The sequence below is a fragment of the Toxorhynchites rutilus genome, chromosome 1, assembly GCF_029784135.1.
Source record: "Toxorhynchites rutilus septentrionalis strain SRP chromosome 1, ASM2978413v1, whole genome shotgun sequence".
NCBI lineage: Eukaryota > Metazoa > Arthropoda > Insecta > Diptera > Culicidae > Toxorhynchites > Toxorhynchites rutilus.
In genome coordinates, this window is record NC_073744.1 from 103,810,193 (window position 1) to 103,829,995 (window position 19,803).

The 19,803-nt window shown below is 40.6% G+C and overlaps 1 protein-coding gene across 1 annotated transcript in view; it reads right to left on the minus strand.

Moving 5' to 3' along the window:
* Positions 1–1,127: 1,127 nt before the first annotated feature.
* The window catches only part of LOC129761257 (uncharacterized), a 49,538-nt gene continuing 30,862 nt past the window's right edge, over positions 1,128–19,803 (minus strand). Inside the window, exon 6 of the mRNA XM_055758972.1 lies at positions 1,128–1,307. Within this exon, the coding sequence (XP_055614947.1) occupies positions 1,128–1,307 (180 nt within the window). The remainder of the gene's footprint in view (positions 1,308–19,803) is intronic.

Here is a 19,803-nt window from a genome sequence, read left to right on the forward strand (position 1 = left end):
ATGGGGTGGCCAAAGATGCAATTTAAGAGGTAAAATTATTTTAAAAATCCTTGAACAACTCAACCTCATCATCCTGAACGACTTCCAACATACTCGTATGGATGAACACTCTGGCTCTACTTCTTCAATTGATTTAACGATTACCTCATGGGACCTTGCGCCCAGAGTCAGATGGTGTGTCGATGATGATCTAAGAGGAAGTGATCATTTTCCCATTCACATCCGAACACTGACCAGTAATCCAAAAATCCTCCTGCGAAGGAGATGGTTGTACCAATTTGCCGACTGGGATGGTTTCGAATCAACCATTTCGCATCTGTTACCTGCACAGGGTAACTATTCAGTAGAGGAGTTTTCCCAAGCCGTTTTCGCAGCTGCGAAAGCTAATATACCCCGCACTAGTGGTATCTCCGGCCGGAAGGCAGTCCCATGGTGGAATAATGATGTCAAACAGGCCATTAAATCCAGAAGAAAAGCGCTAAGGAAGCTTAGAAGACAACTGGACGGTAGTGAGACAAACGTACTTGCCCTAGCTGATTTTCAATCTGCTAGAGCTAGAGCAAGGAAAATTATAGCGGAAGCTAAACAAAATAGCTGGCCTAAATTTCTTGATAGCTTTTGCCCTCAGACAACTTCTAGTGAACTGTGGAGCAAGGTTAATGCAATCAGTGGCAAAAGAAGATCGCGAGGCTATTCCATTACGATCAATGGTACCACTACCGATGATCCCGGAACCATTGCTGAACATTTAGCTGACCATTTTGCTAGTACTTCTGCCACCTCCAACTACAAAAGCGACTTCAAAGCTCGTAAAACTGTCGCGGAGACTACAGAGTTTCCCTCGGACTCAGGGGAACCTCATATTTACAATATCAGGTTCTCTATGAAAGAAATGTTGTGGTCCATTAGTAAGTCCAAAGGCAAATCAGCCGGACCAGACGAAATAGAATATAGCATGTTAAAACATTTACCTTTCCACGTCAAAACGTCGCTGCTCCAAATTTATAATAACCTTTGGGCTAGCAAATGTTTCCCCGACTCATGGAAGAAAGGCCATTCCCATCCTTAAACCGATGGAGAAAAAACCACTAGCCACTAGTTTTCGTCCCATCACCCTTCTCAATTGCCTAGGTAAGGTCTTCGAGAGAATGATCAAACGGAGATTGATGACGAACCTTGAAGAACGTCATCTCCTGGATCCTCGACAACATGCTTTTCGTCAAGGCAATGGTACCAATACGTACTTCAGCCAACTTGATCAACACCTTCACGTGATCACGCGAGACCACCTCCACGGGAAACTCGCTCTGTTGGACATATCCAAAGCCTACGATACAACCTGGAGATATAATATCTTGGACCAACTCCATCAATGGGGTATCGAAGGTAATTTGTTCGAGATAATTCGCAGTTTTCTACAAAATCGTAGTTTCAAAGTTCTTCTCGGAGGAGCCACTTCCACCAGTAAACTGCAAGAAAATGGAGTGCCACAGAGTTCTGTGCTATTGGTTGCTCTTTTCCTGATAGCGATGCAATCATTATTTGATGCCATACCCCAAAATATTGACGCTTTGCTATACGCAGATGATATTCTGCTAATTTCAAAAAACTCATTCCCAGAACTAGCAAGAAGAAGACTTCAGGAAGGAATCTCGTCTGTTAATAACTGGGCGAATTCCGTGGGATTTAGGATCTCAGCTGAAAAATCTCAAGTTCTTCATTGCTGCAACAATAAGCGTCACAGGAAAAAACTACGTTCTTATCTTCTGAACGGTAGTTCCATTAAACGAGTCAATTCTGCACGAATTCTCGGTGTAATGGTGGACAAAAAACTCACGTTCAATAAACATATTAAGAGTACAATATCGGACATTAAAAACCGCCTTAATTTAGTTAGCGTTATAAGCGGTCGAAGCCGAACAGGATCCCGCAAAACTATCTTCAACATTGGAAGAAGCTTAGTCTATTCCAAACTTACTTACGGTATTGAACTCTTCAGCCGTACCACTTGGAAAACGCTTGAAGAACTGAGGCCTAGCTATCAAAAGATAATAAGACTAGCATCAGGGGCCTTTAGAACTAGCCCAAGTAAAGCGTTACTCGCTGAGTCAGGCAATTTACCCTTCAAATTGTTCCTCACGAGATTCTACAGCACGCGCGCGATACGAACGCTTGAGAAACATCCAACAGTTGAATCCTCTCTTGTGAGAGTGAATAACTGGTTGCAGGATACATGCCGAACCACTCTTCCAACGATTGTACAAATTCCCATTATTAACCTTCGACCGTGGTATAAAAGGGAACCTCAGATTGATTGGTCAATTAAAAACTCTGTGCGAGCTGGTGAAAACAGCAGCATAGTTTTGGTCTTTTTCAACGACCACATCCACAATAAATACTTTATTCACCACAAGATCTTTACAGATGGATCCTTTGATGGTTTACAAGTAGGTATAGGCATTTTTGCTAATAACCTGCAAGTTAAGTTCCAACTCCCAAGTATCTGTTCGGTATTTTCAGCTGAATTAGCGGCACTTCTTATCGCTATATCAAAGTGCGAACACAACAGAAAGACGGTTATTTTCACCGATTCTGCTAGCGCGCTTCTTGCTCTTGAGAGCGGAAGTAGCAAACATCCATGGGTACTCGCAATTGAAGAGAAAACTGCCCAAAATGATATCACCTTCTGCTGGATCCCAGGTCACTGTGGAATCGAAGAGGCTGATCGCCTAGCCAAAGAAGGGAGAACATCCGAACCATGGAGCACAAGCGTCCCATCTGATGATATAATCAGATGGGTAAACTCATCTATGATGACGTGCTGGGAGAACGAATGGAACATCTGCAGAGATACTTTTTTGAGAAAAATTAAAAACACTACCCATCCTTGGATGGATAGAAACCAAAGATCTTTTCAAGTATGTCTAACACGTCTTCGTATTGGGCATACCAAATTAACGCACAGGTTCTTGTTTGAAAAAACCGAACCACCCATTTGTAGTACCTGTAACGTCAGGCTGACCGTAGAACATTTTCTACTTGTCTGCCCACGTTACAACCTTATGAGAACTAAGTTTCAGATAGCTGACAACCCAAGGACAGCCCTAGCAAGAGATAACTTGGAGGAGGACAAATTACTGCATTTCCTGAAGGAGACGGATCTTTTGGAGCTTATTTAACCACTATACGATTATTTGCTATATGTTACCGACTTAATCACATCATACATACTAACACCTAATGCTTGTGAGCTAATATATGTGTTACCAACGTATTACATATGTTAGGTCACACACATTTTATTTATCAAAAAAAAAAAATAAATAAATATATAAAATACAAAAACAAAAGACGGGTGGGTAATGTCGGGGACATAACCGGAGTGACGTAGGACTATACAAAGGGGACAGCTTTTGTTAAATATATATTTTAAATATATTGTTTTATTTTCTTCTCCTACGTGAATACCTACCTATCTACCTTAAAAATGGATTAGTTTACTGTTTACTCTTCATGAATATGTTGATGGTTCTGAAAAGAACCTTTGGTGTTGTGTTTTTGTTATCACTCGATATTCCCATCTTGTTCGGTTAAACCTTCCTGTTTAGCTATTGCGTTTGCCACTCGCCACAGCTTTCACAGTTGGAAAATTTCTTCCCATCCAGCTTGTGACATGTTGTTCAGTAAATTACATTTGATGCGACGTGCCGGAGAAACACTTTGCCACTCACTGAAACTAATTGTTGCCTTGATGAGCGCCGAACCGAAGCTGCTCTGTTCTTGATGCGGGTTTTCTGATTGTCGTGAGCAGCTTTGCAAGCCAACTCGAGCACTCCGACGGCCGAAACTCTATAATAGCTGTTAGGTATACTGGTGCTCCGGCACCAATCCGTTCGGCCTAGTTACCCTTGCCGAGCAATCAGTGAATGCGACCAACAGGGAACTGGAGACTTGCACGGTTCGAGTGAGACTTTGCCTTTCCCTTAACTTGTCCTCCTTTGTTACGTCCACGATGCCGATGCCGTACAACCACACGGGTTTACGGTTTGAAAGAAAATAAGATATTTTTTTGGGGTTCGTGTGTTTTATACTTTAGCGGTACACAGGATAGAGACAAATCGGCAGACTCAGCCAGAGGGGCGAGTCCAACGAGACGAACGAATGAGCGTTAAAAGGGAGCGATGGCAAAAAAATACATTCATTACGATTTGTTCGCTCGTTGGATTCACATGCAGGCTAAAAAGGGTCCTTTTCAGGATCACAAAATTATCTTCAATCTAAAGAGTTTATTGTTTTGTTATCACTCGATATCCCCATCTTGTTCGGCTAAACCTTGCTGTTTAGCGATTGCATTTGCCACTCGCCACAGCTTTCACAGTTGGAAAATTTCTTCCCATCCAGCTTGTGACATATTTTACAGTAAATTACATTCAATGGCACGTCGCATTACCACCACTCAGTATCGGATTGGAGGTAATTTTAACCTGTAATTGAACATTTGCGATGACAGTGGTACAGTGTCGACCTTCAATGTGGGGTCATAATTTGGACCCCGAACTCTATGTTTACAAAAATGTCCAACTAAATATGTCGCATTACTGGTCCGACCAATTAGCTAAATGTCGAGATAAGTGTAAATTACTGTACTTTCAATCTAGAAGCAATTTAAGAATTGGTGAAAATCAATAAGCTCAGAACAACTGCCAAATTCACATACTCATCATATCCTGGCAAACAAATTATAAAAAAATCAATTTGTGTTTTATTATTATTTTGGATATTGTTTTAGAAAGCATTGAACTGTATTTCCTAAACTCTTTTTTGGAAGGTTTAATGGCCCTGAAAAGCGCCTTGTTTTATGGAATGGTTCAAATTTAGAAAACTTAGTACTCGTGGTTTTGAAAAAAAGTCACAGGAGGGTTGTGTCCAAGACACGACCGCGTAGTTGACGTAGGATTCCGTTAGGCTGATTTTGGATATGTTTGAAGAATTACATTGTTAAACACTTCGAAAATGATTTGGGTCCGTTTTGACTGGTTGTTAGGTATTGTTTGTTCACTCCACCAGTGTCCATAACCGAGTGATAATGATAGAAGAATGGTGATTAGTCATTAGATGGTGCGTATCACGTACCAAAGCCGCCCTCTGTGGTCCTGGACGAGATGGCTCTTGTGTTATGTATGGATGAAATAAAGAAAAAAGCTGATCAATGTAATATAACATAATTATCATCATCGAACACAAGTTTTCTCACCAGAAAAAAAGTGTTACTTTAGTATAGAGAAAATATATTTGAAATGGAAAACGTAATTTCATCTATAATTTTTTTATTTTCTGAGTGTTTATTCAACCCATTTCCTTTTCGCTTTAAACCCAACGGAAAACGATGCTACATCCCTCAAGGTGATTGGGCTAATCGCCTTGAGGTTCAATTGGGGCTAACAGCACCCAATACGATATGTAGAGCATATGCGAAATCACTTTTTCGAATATTCCTTCATTTTTCCAATTTTGCTCGTCGTATGAACTTTTTTTGGGGGAAAAAAAATCGTTTCACATTTCAAGTCATTTTAACACAATAGCTACCATATACAATTTTACGCTTACAGTTGTGCTAAAAGTTTTAGAATACATGATCGGTCATTGATATGAAACTTCACGAAGCAACCAACATAAAAGTTTCAAATTTAAATTTTATTTATATTCTATCAAGCATAAGTTCTTTTCAGTTCATTGAAACATCATTCTTCAATCAACCCATCGATAGATTCTTATTGGATCGAAAATAACAAAGAAAACACTCGTTCATCACTCCCAACTTATTCGCCAGCACGTATGCAATCAGCAATGCCCACGCTAGTTACAATGAGCACTATCCATTTGTGCGCGTAATTAGTTAAACTATCGACCACGAGGGTATTTACATGCTGATTTCTCCCAGACACCTTGGATTTGAAATCTCTGTTAGGGAATACATGTCGGTGGGAAAAAAAGCTCCCCCTACTTTCATGTGTTTGCAATGTCGATTTCACCCAGGCAGCTTGGTTTTGATGTCTCTGTTAGGGAACCGCCACATGTGTCGTCAATTTCGACCAATCAGAAGTGGGTATTTCCATTAGGATAGGGGTTGAGATTTTACAACTGTTTATTAGTTAGTTTCATGACATATATTATTTTATTCAATGTAAAAAATTGTTATGGAGTGCCGAAATTGATTGACGCAAAAATTTCATCAATCCATCATGCAATGACTGAGCAATAAGCATTTGAAATTGGACAATTTTCACGGTGCGCTCGATTTTCAATTTTCAATTTGTACCCCAATATGTTCCCGAAAGACGTAATCCTACGTCAAAACCATTTCGAACGCCCTCGATGCCGCCTTGTTCTGGATTTGCCACCAAAGCAGTGTGTATAAAGAACAAACTTTTTTCTTCTGCTACCTGATGCCGTTTTGCGATTGCGTTTGCCACTCGCCACTCGCTGCAACTGCCTGTTGTCTTGATGTCCACAGAACCGAATGTGTTCTGTTCCGAATGCGGGTTTTCTTATCGTCGCGAGCAGCTTTATCACCTAACTCGATCACTTCGGCGGCCGAAACTATATAACGCCGGCTAGGTGGACTGGTGCACTGGTACTAACGCGCTCGGCCTAGCTACCCTTGCGGGGAACTCCAGATCAACACGGTTCGAGCCGGATTTTGCCTTTCCGTTCACTTTTCCTCCTTTACCATGTCCTGACATGGCTGCTTGGGTTGGTTTGTTGATGTGTTGTGATGCGAACCGATGTGGTGTACGGTTTGAATGAGAATGATCGTTACGGCAGCGGAGCGGGGATTTTTAAGCTGACTGGCTGGCTCGAGAATTACGCATGTGTGAGACTGCGACCAATGTTTCGTTCATTTTTTTCTTTTTCCTTTCCAATCGTGGTTCATTCTATTTCGCTGCTGCTCTGGTTGCCCGTTTTGGTCGGTTCGATTTGAGGAACACAAAATGGACCAATCAAAAATGGGCACATAGTGCGTTTTGACAATGCTTGATATTTCACAATTATTCAATTATTTATCTCAAGAAAAATGAAATGCTATTCGTTATGATAGATGCGTAGATATATTTCCTATCAATTGATGCAAAAAGCTACCCTTGCTGCGCAATTGGCGGATACACCTACGGCGAACTGCACACTTGCACGGTTCGAGTGGGACTTTGCCTGTCCCTTAACTTGTCCTCCTTTGTTACGTCCGCGATGCCGATGCCATACAACCACACGGGTTTACGGTTTGAAAGAAAATAAGATATTTTTTTGGGATCCGCGTGTTTTATACTCTAGCGGTACACACTCACAGGATAGAGACAAATCGGCAGACTCAGCCAGAGGGGCGAGTCCAACGAGACGAACGAATGAGCGTTAAAAGGGAGCGATGGCAAAAATATACATTCATTACGATTTGTTCGCCCTTTGGATTCACATGCAGGCTAAAAAAGGGTCCTTTTCAGGATCACAAAATTATCTTCAATCTAAAGAGTTTATTGTTTTGTTATCACTCGATATCCCCATCTTGTTCGGCTAAACCTTTCTGTTTAGCGATTGCATTTGCCACTCGCCACAGCTTTCACAGTTGGAAAATTTCTTCCCATCCAGCTTTGTGACATGTTGTACAGTAAATTACATTCAATGCGACGTGCCGAAGCACCACTCAGTGTCGCATTGGAGGCGATTTTAACCTGTAATTGAACATTTGCGATGGCAGTGGTACAGTGTCGACATTCAATGTGGGGTCATAATTTGGATCTCTATGTTTACAAAAATGTCCAACTAAATAAGTCGCATTACATGTCCGTCCAATTAGCTAAATGTCGAACTAATTGTAAATTACTGTACTTTCAATCTGGAAACAATTTAAGAATTGGTGAAAATTGAATAATCTGGAAAGTCCCCAACTCAGACTGCCAAATTCACATACTCATCAGATCCTGGCAAACAAATTATGAAAAAATCAATTTTTGTTTTATTATTGTTTCGGATAATGTTTTAGAAAGCATTGAACTGTATTTCCTAAACTCTGTTTTGGAATGTTTAATGGCCCTGAAAAGCGCCGTGTTTTATGGAATGGTTCCAATTTAGAAAACTTTTACTCGTGGTTTTGAAAAAAAAGACGGGTGGGTAATGTCGCTGACATAACCGGAGTGACGTAGGACAAAGGGGACAGCTTTTGCTAAATATATATTTTAAATATATTGTTTTATTTTCTTCTCCTACGTGAATTCCTACCTATCTATCTGAAAAATGGATTAGTTTACTGTTTACTCTTTATGAACATGTTGGGGGTTCTGAAAAGAACCTTTGGTGTTGTGTTTTTGCGTTTTTTTACAAACTTGATTCTTGATTTTTTTCTGAAGGCTTTGTACTTATTAAATGTTCAACGTCGGGCATCTTTCGGCGTATACACATATCGTACAATCAAAATGATGGCTGTGATAGGGAATGCATAGATGGTCATCAGCTCGTTCACTATCATATATTTCACTATTGAGCACATTACCGTACCTTAAACTGTGGTTTCGGAGACGAATGAATTGTAAGATTTGTAGTCTCCGCAAACAAAGTAAATAAAAATGAAAAAGAACTGAGATTTTGGAGACGAACTCTACGATCTGTCGAGAAATAAACGAGCTATAAGCGTTCTGAAAAACCAACAGTAAATACAGGGACGGATGACCTTCGGATTAAAGTCCTTTAAAATAAGAACAGAGCAGCAGGAAATACATAGCTCATCGTGTTGCTCCTTAGTTATTTCTCTATGCAATGCAGATATAACGTCAGTCAATTTTCAACATCAGTTATCATCAGTTATCTCTATAATCGCTGTTAGGTATACTGGCACCAATCCGTTCGACTTAGTTACCCTTGCGGAGCAATCAGTGAATGCGACCAACAGGAAACTGGAGACCTGCACGGTTCGAGTGAGACTTTGCCTTTCCCTTAACATGTCCTCCTTTGTTACGTCCACACGTCCACGTTGCTGCTTGTTTTCTTTTTATGATGTGATGCGATGCGATGTTAAACGATGCCGTACAACCACACTGGTTTACGGTTTGAAAGAAAATGAGATATTTTTTTGGGATCCGCGCGTTTTATACTCTAGCGGTACACGCTCACAGGATAGAGACAAATCGGCAGACTCAGCCAGAGGGGCGAGTCCAACGAGACGAACGAATGAGCGTTAAAAGGCAGCGATGGCAAAAAAATACATTCATTACGATTTGTTCGCTCGTTGGATTCACATGCAGGCTAAAAAGGGTCCTTTTCAGGATCAGAAAATTATCTTCAATCTAAAGAGTTTATTTTTTTTGTTATCACTCGATATCCCCTTCTTGTTCGGCTAAACCTTTCTGTTTAGCGTTCTGTTTAGCGACTTTCAATGTGGGGTCATAATTTGGACCCCGAACTCTATGTTTACAAAAATGTCCAACTAAATATGTCGCATCACAGGTCCGTCCAATTAGCTAAATGTCGAGATAAGTGTAAATTGCTGTACTTTCAATCTAGAAGCGATTTAAGAATTGGTGAAAATCAATAACCTCAGAACAACTGCCAAATTCACATACTCATCAGATCCTGGCAAACAAATTATGAAAAAATCAATTTGTGTTTTATTATTATTTTGGATATTATTTTAGAAAGCATTGAACTGTATTTCGTAAACTCTTTTTTGAAAGGTTTAATGGCCCTGATAAGCGCCTTGTTTTATGGAATGGTTCCAATTTAGAAAACTTTGTACACGGGGTTTTGGAAAAAAAAACCATTTCGAACGCCCTCGATGCCGCCTTGTTCTGGATTTGCCACCAAAGCAGATTGTATAAAGAACAAACTTTTTTCTTCTGCTACCTGATGCCGTTTTGCGATTGCGTTTGCCACTCGCCACTCGCTGCAACTGCCTGTTGTTGTCTTGATGTTCACCGAACCGAATGTGTTCTGTTCCGAATGCGGGTTTTCTTATCGTCGCGAGCAGCTTTGCCAGCTAACTCGATCACTTCGGCGGCCGAAACTATATAACGCCGGCTAGGTGGACTGGTGCACTGGTACTAATGCGCTCGGCCTAGCTACCCTTGCGGGGAATTCCAGATCAACACGGTTCGAGCGGGATTTTGCCTTTCCCTTCACTTTTCCTCCTTTACCATGTCCAGACATGGCTGCTTGGGTTGGTTTGTTGATGTGTTGTGATGCGAACCGATGTGGTGTACGGTTTGAATGAGAATGATCGTTACGGCAGTGGGGATTTTTAAGCTGACTGGCTGGCTCGAGAATTACGCATGTGTGAGACTGCGGCCAATGTTTCGTTCATTTTTTTTTCTTTTTCCTTCCCAATCGTGCTTCATTCTATTTCGCTGCTGCTCTGGTTGCCCATTTTGGTCGGTACGATTTGAGGAGCACAAAATGGACCAATCAAAAATGGGCACATAGTGCATTTGGACAATGCTTGATATTTCACAATTATTTAATTCTTTATCTCAAGAAAAATGAAATGTTATTCGTTATGATAGATGCGTAGATATATTTCCTATCAATTGATGCAAAAACCTTTGCGATCTATTGAGAAATGCTCGAGTTATAAGCGTTCCAAATCTTGCATTTTTTCCTACTTGTTCAGTGCCTAGATTTCCATTTCACCCCCTATATCTTCCGGTTAGACGTAGTCCTACGTCAAAAACCATTTCGAACGCCCTCGATGCCGCCTTGTTCTGGATTTGCCACCAAAGCAGTTTGTATAAAGAACAAACTTTTTTCTTCTGCTACCTGATGCCGTTTTGCGATTGCGTTTGCCACTCGCTGCAACTGCCTGTTGTCTTGATGTCCACCGAACCGAATGTGTTCTGTTCCGAATGCGGGTTTTTTTTATCGTCGCGAGCAGCTTTACCAGCTAACTCGATCACTTCGGCGGCCGAAACTATATAACGCCGGCTAGGTGGACTGGTGCACTGGTACTAACGCGCTCGGCCTAGCTACCCTTGCGGGGAACTCCAGATCAACACGGTTCGAGCGGGATTTCGCCTTTCCCTTCACTTTTCCTCCAATCAAAAATGTCCAGACATGGCTGCTTGGGTTGGTTTGTTGATGTGTTGTGATGCGAACCGATGTGGTGTACGGTTTGAATGAGAATGATCGTTACGGCAGCGGAGCGAGGATTTTTAAGCTGACTGGCTGGCTCGAGAATTACGCATGTGTGGGACTGCGACCAATGTTTCGTTAATTTTTTTCTTTTTCCTTTCCAATCGTGCTTCATTCTATTTCGCTGCTGCTCTGGTTGCCCGTTTTGGTCGGTATGATTTGAGGAGCACAAAATGGACCAATCAAAAATGGGCACATAGTGCATTTTGACAATGCTTGATATTTGACAATTATTCAATTATTTATCTCAAGAAAAATTAAATGTTATTCGTTATGATAGATGCGTAGATATATTTACTATCAATTGGTGCAAAAACCTTTGCGATCTATTGAGAAATGCTCGAGTTATAAGCATTCCAAATCTTGCATTTTTTCCTACTTGTTCAGTGCCTAGATTTCCATTTCACCCCCTATATCTTCCGGTTAGACGTAGTCCTACGTCAAAAAAACAGGAAGTGGGTTAATTCTATGGTATAACCGCATGGGTGACGTAGGACTATCGTTGATTTAGAGATCATTTGTTTGAAGTTGAATCTAAATCTATCCTGAATGAATGAATAAATAAATATTTGGGTGGCTTCAAAAACGAGAGCATTACGTTCGAGGCTCAAGGTTATATGCATCCAATATTGGATACAAAAAACCTTGTTCTGAAGAATAATCTTCAGAAGCTTTCCTGTTAACTGCACTTGATTGACAAACCACAAAACCAAATGTATGTGGTCGCAGTATTATATGGATAGAAAAAATTAAAATAAACTCGCTTGAATGTAATTTTCAATTCCATGGGGAACTGGCAGATTATTTTTCAGCAACGATCATTTCTTTCCAGGTTTCTTCTCGATAACCAGCAAACGAAAAGAGTTGCGCGCGTGTATGTGTGTGTTTGTGTGGCGGCTGCTTCAATGTCTTCCCGAGGAACCGTATTTCAATGCTGATTTCGATGCTCTCTTGGTCACCTTTTCTTCTCCTTCTGATCGATCGGCTTTTCTGCGCTCCCTCACAGTTAAAACAAACTGATTGCATTTCAGGTCAGGTCAGGCCAGGTAATGAATCCCTCGATCCCTCGCCGTTCAGCTCGTTCTGTAACGATGTTGTCTTGTCGATGTCCTCAGGCGTCGTGCACAAATTACGTAACGCTAAAAATCCGGATCTTGAACCCCCTTTCCCCCCCCCCTTACGTAACGGAATTTCCTATCTCTAATAAACAGAAAGTAACGCAACATCTACCCCCTCCCCCCTTATCGCGTTACGTAATTTGTGCACGACGCCTCACGAAAAATGAATGGGTTTCACCACCAGAATATCATTTAAGTATGCTTTTCGTGCGTGAATGAATCGAGAGAAGGTGTGGTTTACGATGGCAATTTGGAAGGCAAACTAGAGGAGAATGAACTCTCTGAGTATGAAAATTTCGGCGACTGAGCAATAATCGATTGAAAATTATATAATTTTCGCGATACGAAACATTTTCCGTTGCGCGCACATACAATATTGAATACGAAAATATCCTACTGATGGGAAAGAATAATCTTCCGAAGCTTTCCAGCTAATTACACTTGATTGAAAAATTACGAAATCAAATGTATTTGGTCGCTGTGTTATATGGTTAGAAAACATTAAAATAAACTCTTTCGCATGAATGTATTTTTCAATTCCTAGGGAACTGGCAGATTGTTTTTCAGCAACGATTAGATCTTTCCGGAATTTTCTCGATGCTGTATGGCATCCAAACGAAAATTCTCGTTTCAGTTTGGCCTGCAAAAAACTTTTCTGAACTCTAATCCATCAAATTTGGAGCCCTGAAAAGGGCCGTTGATTATATGCTAAGCTAATATAGCACCCTCTCCTTGGATTCGACGGGCCAGCTGAATGTCCTTGGGCATGATGTGACGCGTTTTGCGTGGATAGCACACAAATTTGTATCTTCGAATAAGCCTCCTGCAGCGTCATAACTGCGGAACTTTGGGAGCGCAAGTCGGTTTTGAAGTCCTGAGCAATTTCACGAACCAAATGCTGCAAAGGTAGCTTGCGGATCAGCAATTCGGTCGACTTCCGATAGCGATGAATTTCACGCAAAGTTCCCGGTCGATAGCGATGTGGCTTCCTCACCTATCCTGCGGCTGGTGCGCTTATCCGAGCTGCTTTCGTGTGCCTTAACACCGAAAGACTAACGAGCTGTCTGCTTGGTCCCAAACAAACGAGTCGTCACGGTGCAAGAGTAGAGTAAGAAATGAACGAAAGCAAGGGAAGTGTCATTTTATAAAACATAAAAGTATCGAATGTAAACCCCACCCTCTTTATTATATAAGCTTACTGTATACTTACGAATATAATAAGGGTGGGGTTTAGATTCTATACTTTTATGGTTTATAAAATGACGCTTCCTTTGCTTTCGTTCATTTCTTACTCTACTCTCGCACCGTGAGGACTCGAGCTCGTTAGTCTTTCGCAGACAGCTCGTTAGTCTTTCGGTGGTAAGGCACATGAAAGCAGCTCGGATAAGCACACCAGCAGCAGGATAGGTGAAGAAGCCACATCGCTATCGACCGGGAACTTTGCGTGAAATTCGTCGCTATCAGAAGTCGACTGAATTGGTGATCTGCAGCTACCTTTGCAGCATTTGGATCGTGGAATTGCTCAGGACTTCAAAACCGACTTGCGCTTCCAAAGTTCCGCAGTTATGACGCTGCAGGAGGCTTATTCGAAGATACCAATTTGTGTGTTATCCATGCAAAACGCGTCACATCATGCCCAAGGACATCCAGCTGGCCCATCGTATCCGAGGAGAGCGTGCTATATTAGCTTAGCATATAATCAACGGCCCTTTTCAGGGCTCCCAATTTGACGGATTAGAGTTCAGAAAAGTTTTTTACAGGCCGAACTGAAAGGAGCATTTAGCGAAAATCGTGGTGTCGATGATAATTCGATACCGATAGGTGCCATGGATATGGATTTCATAATGAAGAATATGAAATATATGACATGATGTAGTGAATATATCCGAAGAAATCACTTTGGTGAAACTGCATTATAAAATTATTTGTGTACGAATGCCGCAATCGATAGTCGACTCTAATTTGCGCTGGGTAATTTCCTCGGAGGACTCAATTCCTCCTTTGAGCATTAAGAAACTCTTTCTGGTAAAACGAAGTGGTATGAATCACATTATTTGAATGATAGAATGAAGAAGTTTTCTGCCAATTTCCTTCAACCTCCAAACATATCTTTCTCCCGTTTGTCGTTTTCGTGTTCGCTAATCTTTTCTCACAACACCCATTTCTCGTTTGAGAAATTGTTGAGTAAACATTGTTTGCCAGTGCGCGTAGAGCGGGAATTCCTAAAGATTTATTGCACCTCTAATAAATTGCCGAAAGACGTGGTCTTAGGTTGATCGCACTTGATTGAAAAAATCCAAAACGAAATGTATTTGGTCGCAGCATTATATGAGTAGAAAGCAAATAATCGCTCGAAAATGACTTGATTTTAGCGATGATGTTTCACGTTTTTCATGTTACGCATCCAATATTGGATACGAAAGTTTTCCACTGATGGGAAAAAAATATTCAGAAGCTTTCCTATTAATTGCGATTGATTGAAAAATCACAAAACCAAATGTATTTGGTTGCAGTGTTATATGGATAGAAAACATTAAAATAAACTCTTTCGCATGAATGTATTTTTCAATTCCCAGGGGAACTGGCAGATTATTTTTCAGCAACGAGAATTCCGCGCGTGTATATGTGTGTGTGGCGGCCGATGTTTCAAGCGGAACCGTGGCATCACTCTCCTCCTGATGGATTCCCTTTTGGCCTTAGGTGCACATACAGGCTCTTGGTGACACCGTTCTTTAGCGCTTTCATGATAAACGAAAATAGCTTCACAACACAGCGACAACATGCTCCAATCGCTGTTCAATCATAACTGAGGGGGTTTACGAGCAGCGCTCGCTTATATACCGATTGGTGATTTCAATAGCCTGTTTTGAAAGCAATTTTAAGATTATTGAAACAAGTTTTTGGATGAAAAAGTAACAAGTATATGACGCGTAGACCTTTTATCTTTCGAATGAAGTGTTTATCATACCATTTCGTTCAGTTATTTAATAGCTATTTACGCTCAAAATCTCGGTCTCCGGCTTTCATTTTCGAAACTTTGGTTTTACACCCCGGTATAAAAATGAAAGACGTAGTCCTACGTCAAAAAATTTGTTAGATATGTAGTTGGATATCACAAATCAAACACACCCACACACACACACTTAGACACCCACTCACAACAAAATACACAGATTTTGATTTTGACGTAGGACTACGTCTAACCGGAAGATATAGGGGGTGAAATGGAAATCTAGGCACTGAACAAGTAGGAAAAAATGCAAGATTTGGAACGCTTATAACTCGAGCATTTCTCAATAGATCGCAAAGGTTTTTGCATCAATTGATAGGAAATATATCTACGCATCTATCATAATGAATAACATTTCATTTTTCTTGAGATAAATAATTGAATAATTGTGAAATATCAAGCATTGTCAAAATGCACTATGTGCCCATTTTTGATTGGTCCATTTTGTGCTCCTGAAATCGTACCGACCAAAACGGGCAACCAGAGCAGCAGCGAAATAGAATGAAGCACGATTGGAAAGGAAAAAGAAAAAAATGAACGAAACATTGGTCGCAGTTTCACACATGCGTAATTCTCGAGCCAGCCAGTCAGCTTAAAAATCCCCGCTCCGCTGCCGTAACGATCATTCTCATTCAAACCGTACACCACATCGGTTCGCATCACAACACATCAACAAACCAACCCAAGCAGCCATGTCTGGACATGGTAAAGGAGGAAAAGTGAAGGGAAAGGCAAAATCTCGCTCGAACCGTGTTGATCTGGAGTTCCCCGCAAGGGTAGCTAGGACGAGCGCGTTAGTACCAGTGCACCAGTCCACCTAGCCGGCGTTATATAGTTTCGGCCGCCGAAGTGATCGAGTTAGCTGGCAAAGCTGCTCGCGACGATAAGAAAACCCGCATTCGGAACAGAACACATTCGGTTCGGTGGACATCAAGATAACAGGCAGTTGCAGCGAGTGGCGAGTGGCAAACGCAATCGCAAAATGGCATCAGGTAGCAGAAGAAAAAAGTTTGTTCTTTATACAAACTGCTTTGGTGGCAAATCCAGAACAAGGCAGCATCGAGGGCGTTCGAAATGGTTTTTTTCAAAACCACGAGTACTAAGTTTTCTAAATTGGAATCATTCCATAAAACAAGGCGCTTTTCAGGGCCATTAAACCTTCCAAAAAAGAATTTAGGAAATACAGTTCAATGCTTTCTAAAACATTATCCAAAATAATAATAAAACACAAATTGATTTTTTCATAATTTGTTTGCCATGATCTGATGAGTATGTGAATATGGCAGTTGGTCTGAGCTTATTGATAGTTGGGGACTTTCCTGATTATTCAATTTTCACCAATTCTTAAATTGTTTCCAGATTGAAAGTACAGTAATTTACAATTAGTTCGACATTTAGCTAATTGGACGGACATGTAATGCGATTTATTTAGTTGGACATTTTTGTAAACATAGAGATCCAAATTATGACCCCATATTGAAAGTCGACACTGTACCACTGTCATCGCAAATGTTCAATTACAGGTTAAAATCGCCTCCAATGCAACACTGAGTGGCACTTCGGCACGTCACATTGAATGTAATTTACTGTACAACATGTCACAAAGCTGGATGGGAAGAAATTTTCCAACTGTGAAAGCTGTGGCGAGAGGCAACAAATCGCTAAACAGGAAGGTTTAGCCGAACAAAATGGGGATATCGAGTGATAACAAAACAATAAACTCTTTAGATTGAAGATAATTTTGTGATCCTGAAAAGGACCCTTTTTTAGCCTGCATGTGAATAAAACGAGCGAACAAATCGTAATGAATGTATTTTTTTGCCATCGCTCCCTTTTAACGCTCATTCGTTCGTCTCGTTGGACTCGCCCCTCTGGCTGAGTCTGCCGATTTGTCTCTATCCTGTGAGTGTGTACCGCTAGAGTATAAAACACGCGGACCCCAAAAAATATCTTATTTTCTTTCAAACCGTAAACCCGTGTGGTTGTACGGCATCGGCATCGTGGACGTAACAAAGGAGAACAAGTTAAGGGAAAGGCAAAGTCTCACTCAAACCGTGCAAGTCTCCAGTTCCCTGTTGGCCGCATTCACTGATTGCTCCGCAAGGGTAACTAGGCCGAACGGATTGGTGCCGGAGCACCAGCATACCTAACAGCGATTATAGAGTTTCGGCCGTCGGAGTGCTCGAGTTGGCTTGCAAAGCTGCTCACGACAATTAGAAAACCCGCATCAAGAACAGAGCAGCTTCGGTTCGGCGCTCATCAAGGCAACAATTAGTTTCAGTGAGTGGCAAAGTGTTTCTCCGGCACGTCGCATTAAATGTAATTTACTGAACAACATGTCACAAGCTGGATGGGAAGAAATTTTCCAACTGTGAAAGCTGTGGCGAGTGGCAAACGCAATAGCTAAACAGGAAGGTTTAACCGAACAAGATGGGAATATCGAGTGATAACAAAAACACAACACCAAAGGTTCTTTTCAGAACCATCAACATATTCATAAAGAGTAAACAGTAAACTGATCCATTTTTCAGGTAGATAGGTAGGTATTCACGTAGGAGAAGAAAATAAAACAATATATTTAAAATATACTCGATACTGGAAGCCCACCAGTGGTTTATGCTAACTCGATAACCATCTGTTAATAGCACTTGATTGAAACATATTTGGTCACAGTGTTACATAGATAGAAAACATTCAAATAAACTCTTTCACATGAATGTATTTTTAAATTCCTAGAGGAACTGGCAGATTATTTTCCGGATCTTTCTCGATGCTGAATGGCATCCAAACGGAAAGAATTCCGTGCGTGTATGTGTGTGTGTAGCGGCTGCTTCGATGGTCACCTTCTCTTCTCCTGAAGGATCGGCTTCTCTGTGCTCCCTCACAGGTTCAAACAAACTGCCTGCGTTTCAGGGCAGATCTCGATCCTTCGCCGTCCAGCACCCTCAGCAACGAAGTTGTCTTGTCGATGTCCTCACGAAAAATGAATGCGTCTCACTTTTTTTTTTTTTTTTTACTTAAATTCTTTTTATTTCTTAATTTGGTTTACATTTTAATATAATACTACATTTCAAGTGATCAACCTAGGGTTCTACATCTTTAAGTTGCAATGTCAAGTTCTGTAATGATTTTCATCATACACATTATCCGATTGTTTCATATTCCTATTGTAAAATCATGCCTAAACTATTCTAGTTTTTTTGTTACCTCTTTTTTTATACCTAAATCTAACTTATAAGATACCCTCCCCAAATTATTTACATTGTCCCAACTTAAACTACTTATCTAACTGGAAATAAATATATCTACCCTAATCCAAAGCCGTTACCTTGAAAGGTAACGACTAGAAAGTCAGGTAGCCTAATCATACAGATTTTGTATTATTCCGTGTATTGAGAGAGCGCAACTCTGTTCAAATTTCATGCAATTATTATTGATAATTTCATCCAAGGTTTTAATCCCGGCCAGTTGATGTATCTCCGAATTTCGCGTTCTGGGAGAAGAGTTTAGAATCATACGAAGAATTTTGTTTTGTATGCGTTGAAGTTTTAATTTGTGTGTTGGAGCACAGCACTCCCAAACGGGCATCGCATATGCGATAACTGGAAATATTATTTGTTTATATACTGCAAGTTTATTCGTTAGAGATAATCGAGAGTATCTATTGATCAGGGGATACAATGACCTGATTAAAATGTTGCATCTTGTGTCTGTTTTGTCAATGTGTGCTCTGAAGGTAAGCTTTCGATCGAAAGTTAGACCCAGATAGACTATTTCTGAAGACCATTCAATACTATTGCCATTAAGACTGACTGTCATATTTTGAGGAGGAACAAGCTTTGGAGTGTTCTTGTGGGGAAACAATATGACTTGTGTCTTTGCTGCATTTATGCATATTTTCCAATTATTGAAATATCCAGACAAAGCGTCTAATCCTCTTTGAAGTTTAAATCTTAGTTCTGTAATACTTCTGCCCTTGTAAATGATGGCAGTGTCATCTGCAAATAATGACAGTTTCCCATCAGATGGGAGAGCGGGAATATCTGAAGTGTAGATATTGAAAAGAATTGGTCCCAAGATAGATCCTTGAGGAACACCTGCATTCACGATGAATTTCTCTGACGAAATATTGTTTATAGAAACATTGAATGCTCTATCAGAAAGATAATTTTTGATAATTTTTATCAAGTATGTAGGAAAACCAATGTTCTGAAGCTTGTAAATGAGACCATTATGCCAAAAATTATCAAATGCTTTTTCAACATCAAGAAGTGCCATGGCAGATAATTATGAAACTGACTTGTTTCGTCTGATTATATTGTATACTCTACGAAGCTGGTGAATGGTAGAGTGGCCTTTTCGGAATCCAAACTGCTCATCCAAAAATATATTGTGCTCGTCTGCAAAAGCAAGAATGCGCGTTAATATAAGTTTTTCGAATACTTTCGAAAATGCTGAGAGAAGGCTAATTGGTCGATAGCTCTTTGAAGAAGAAGGATCTTTTCC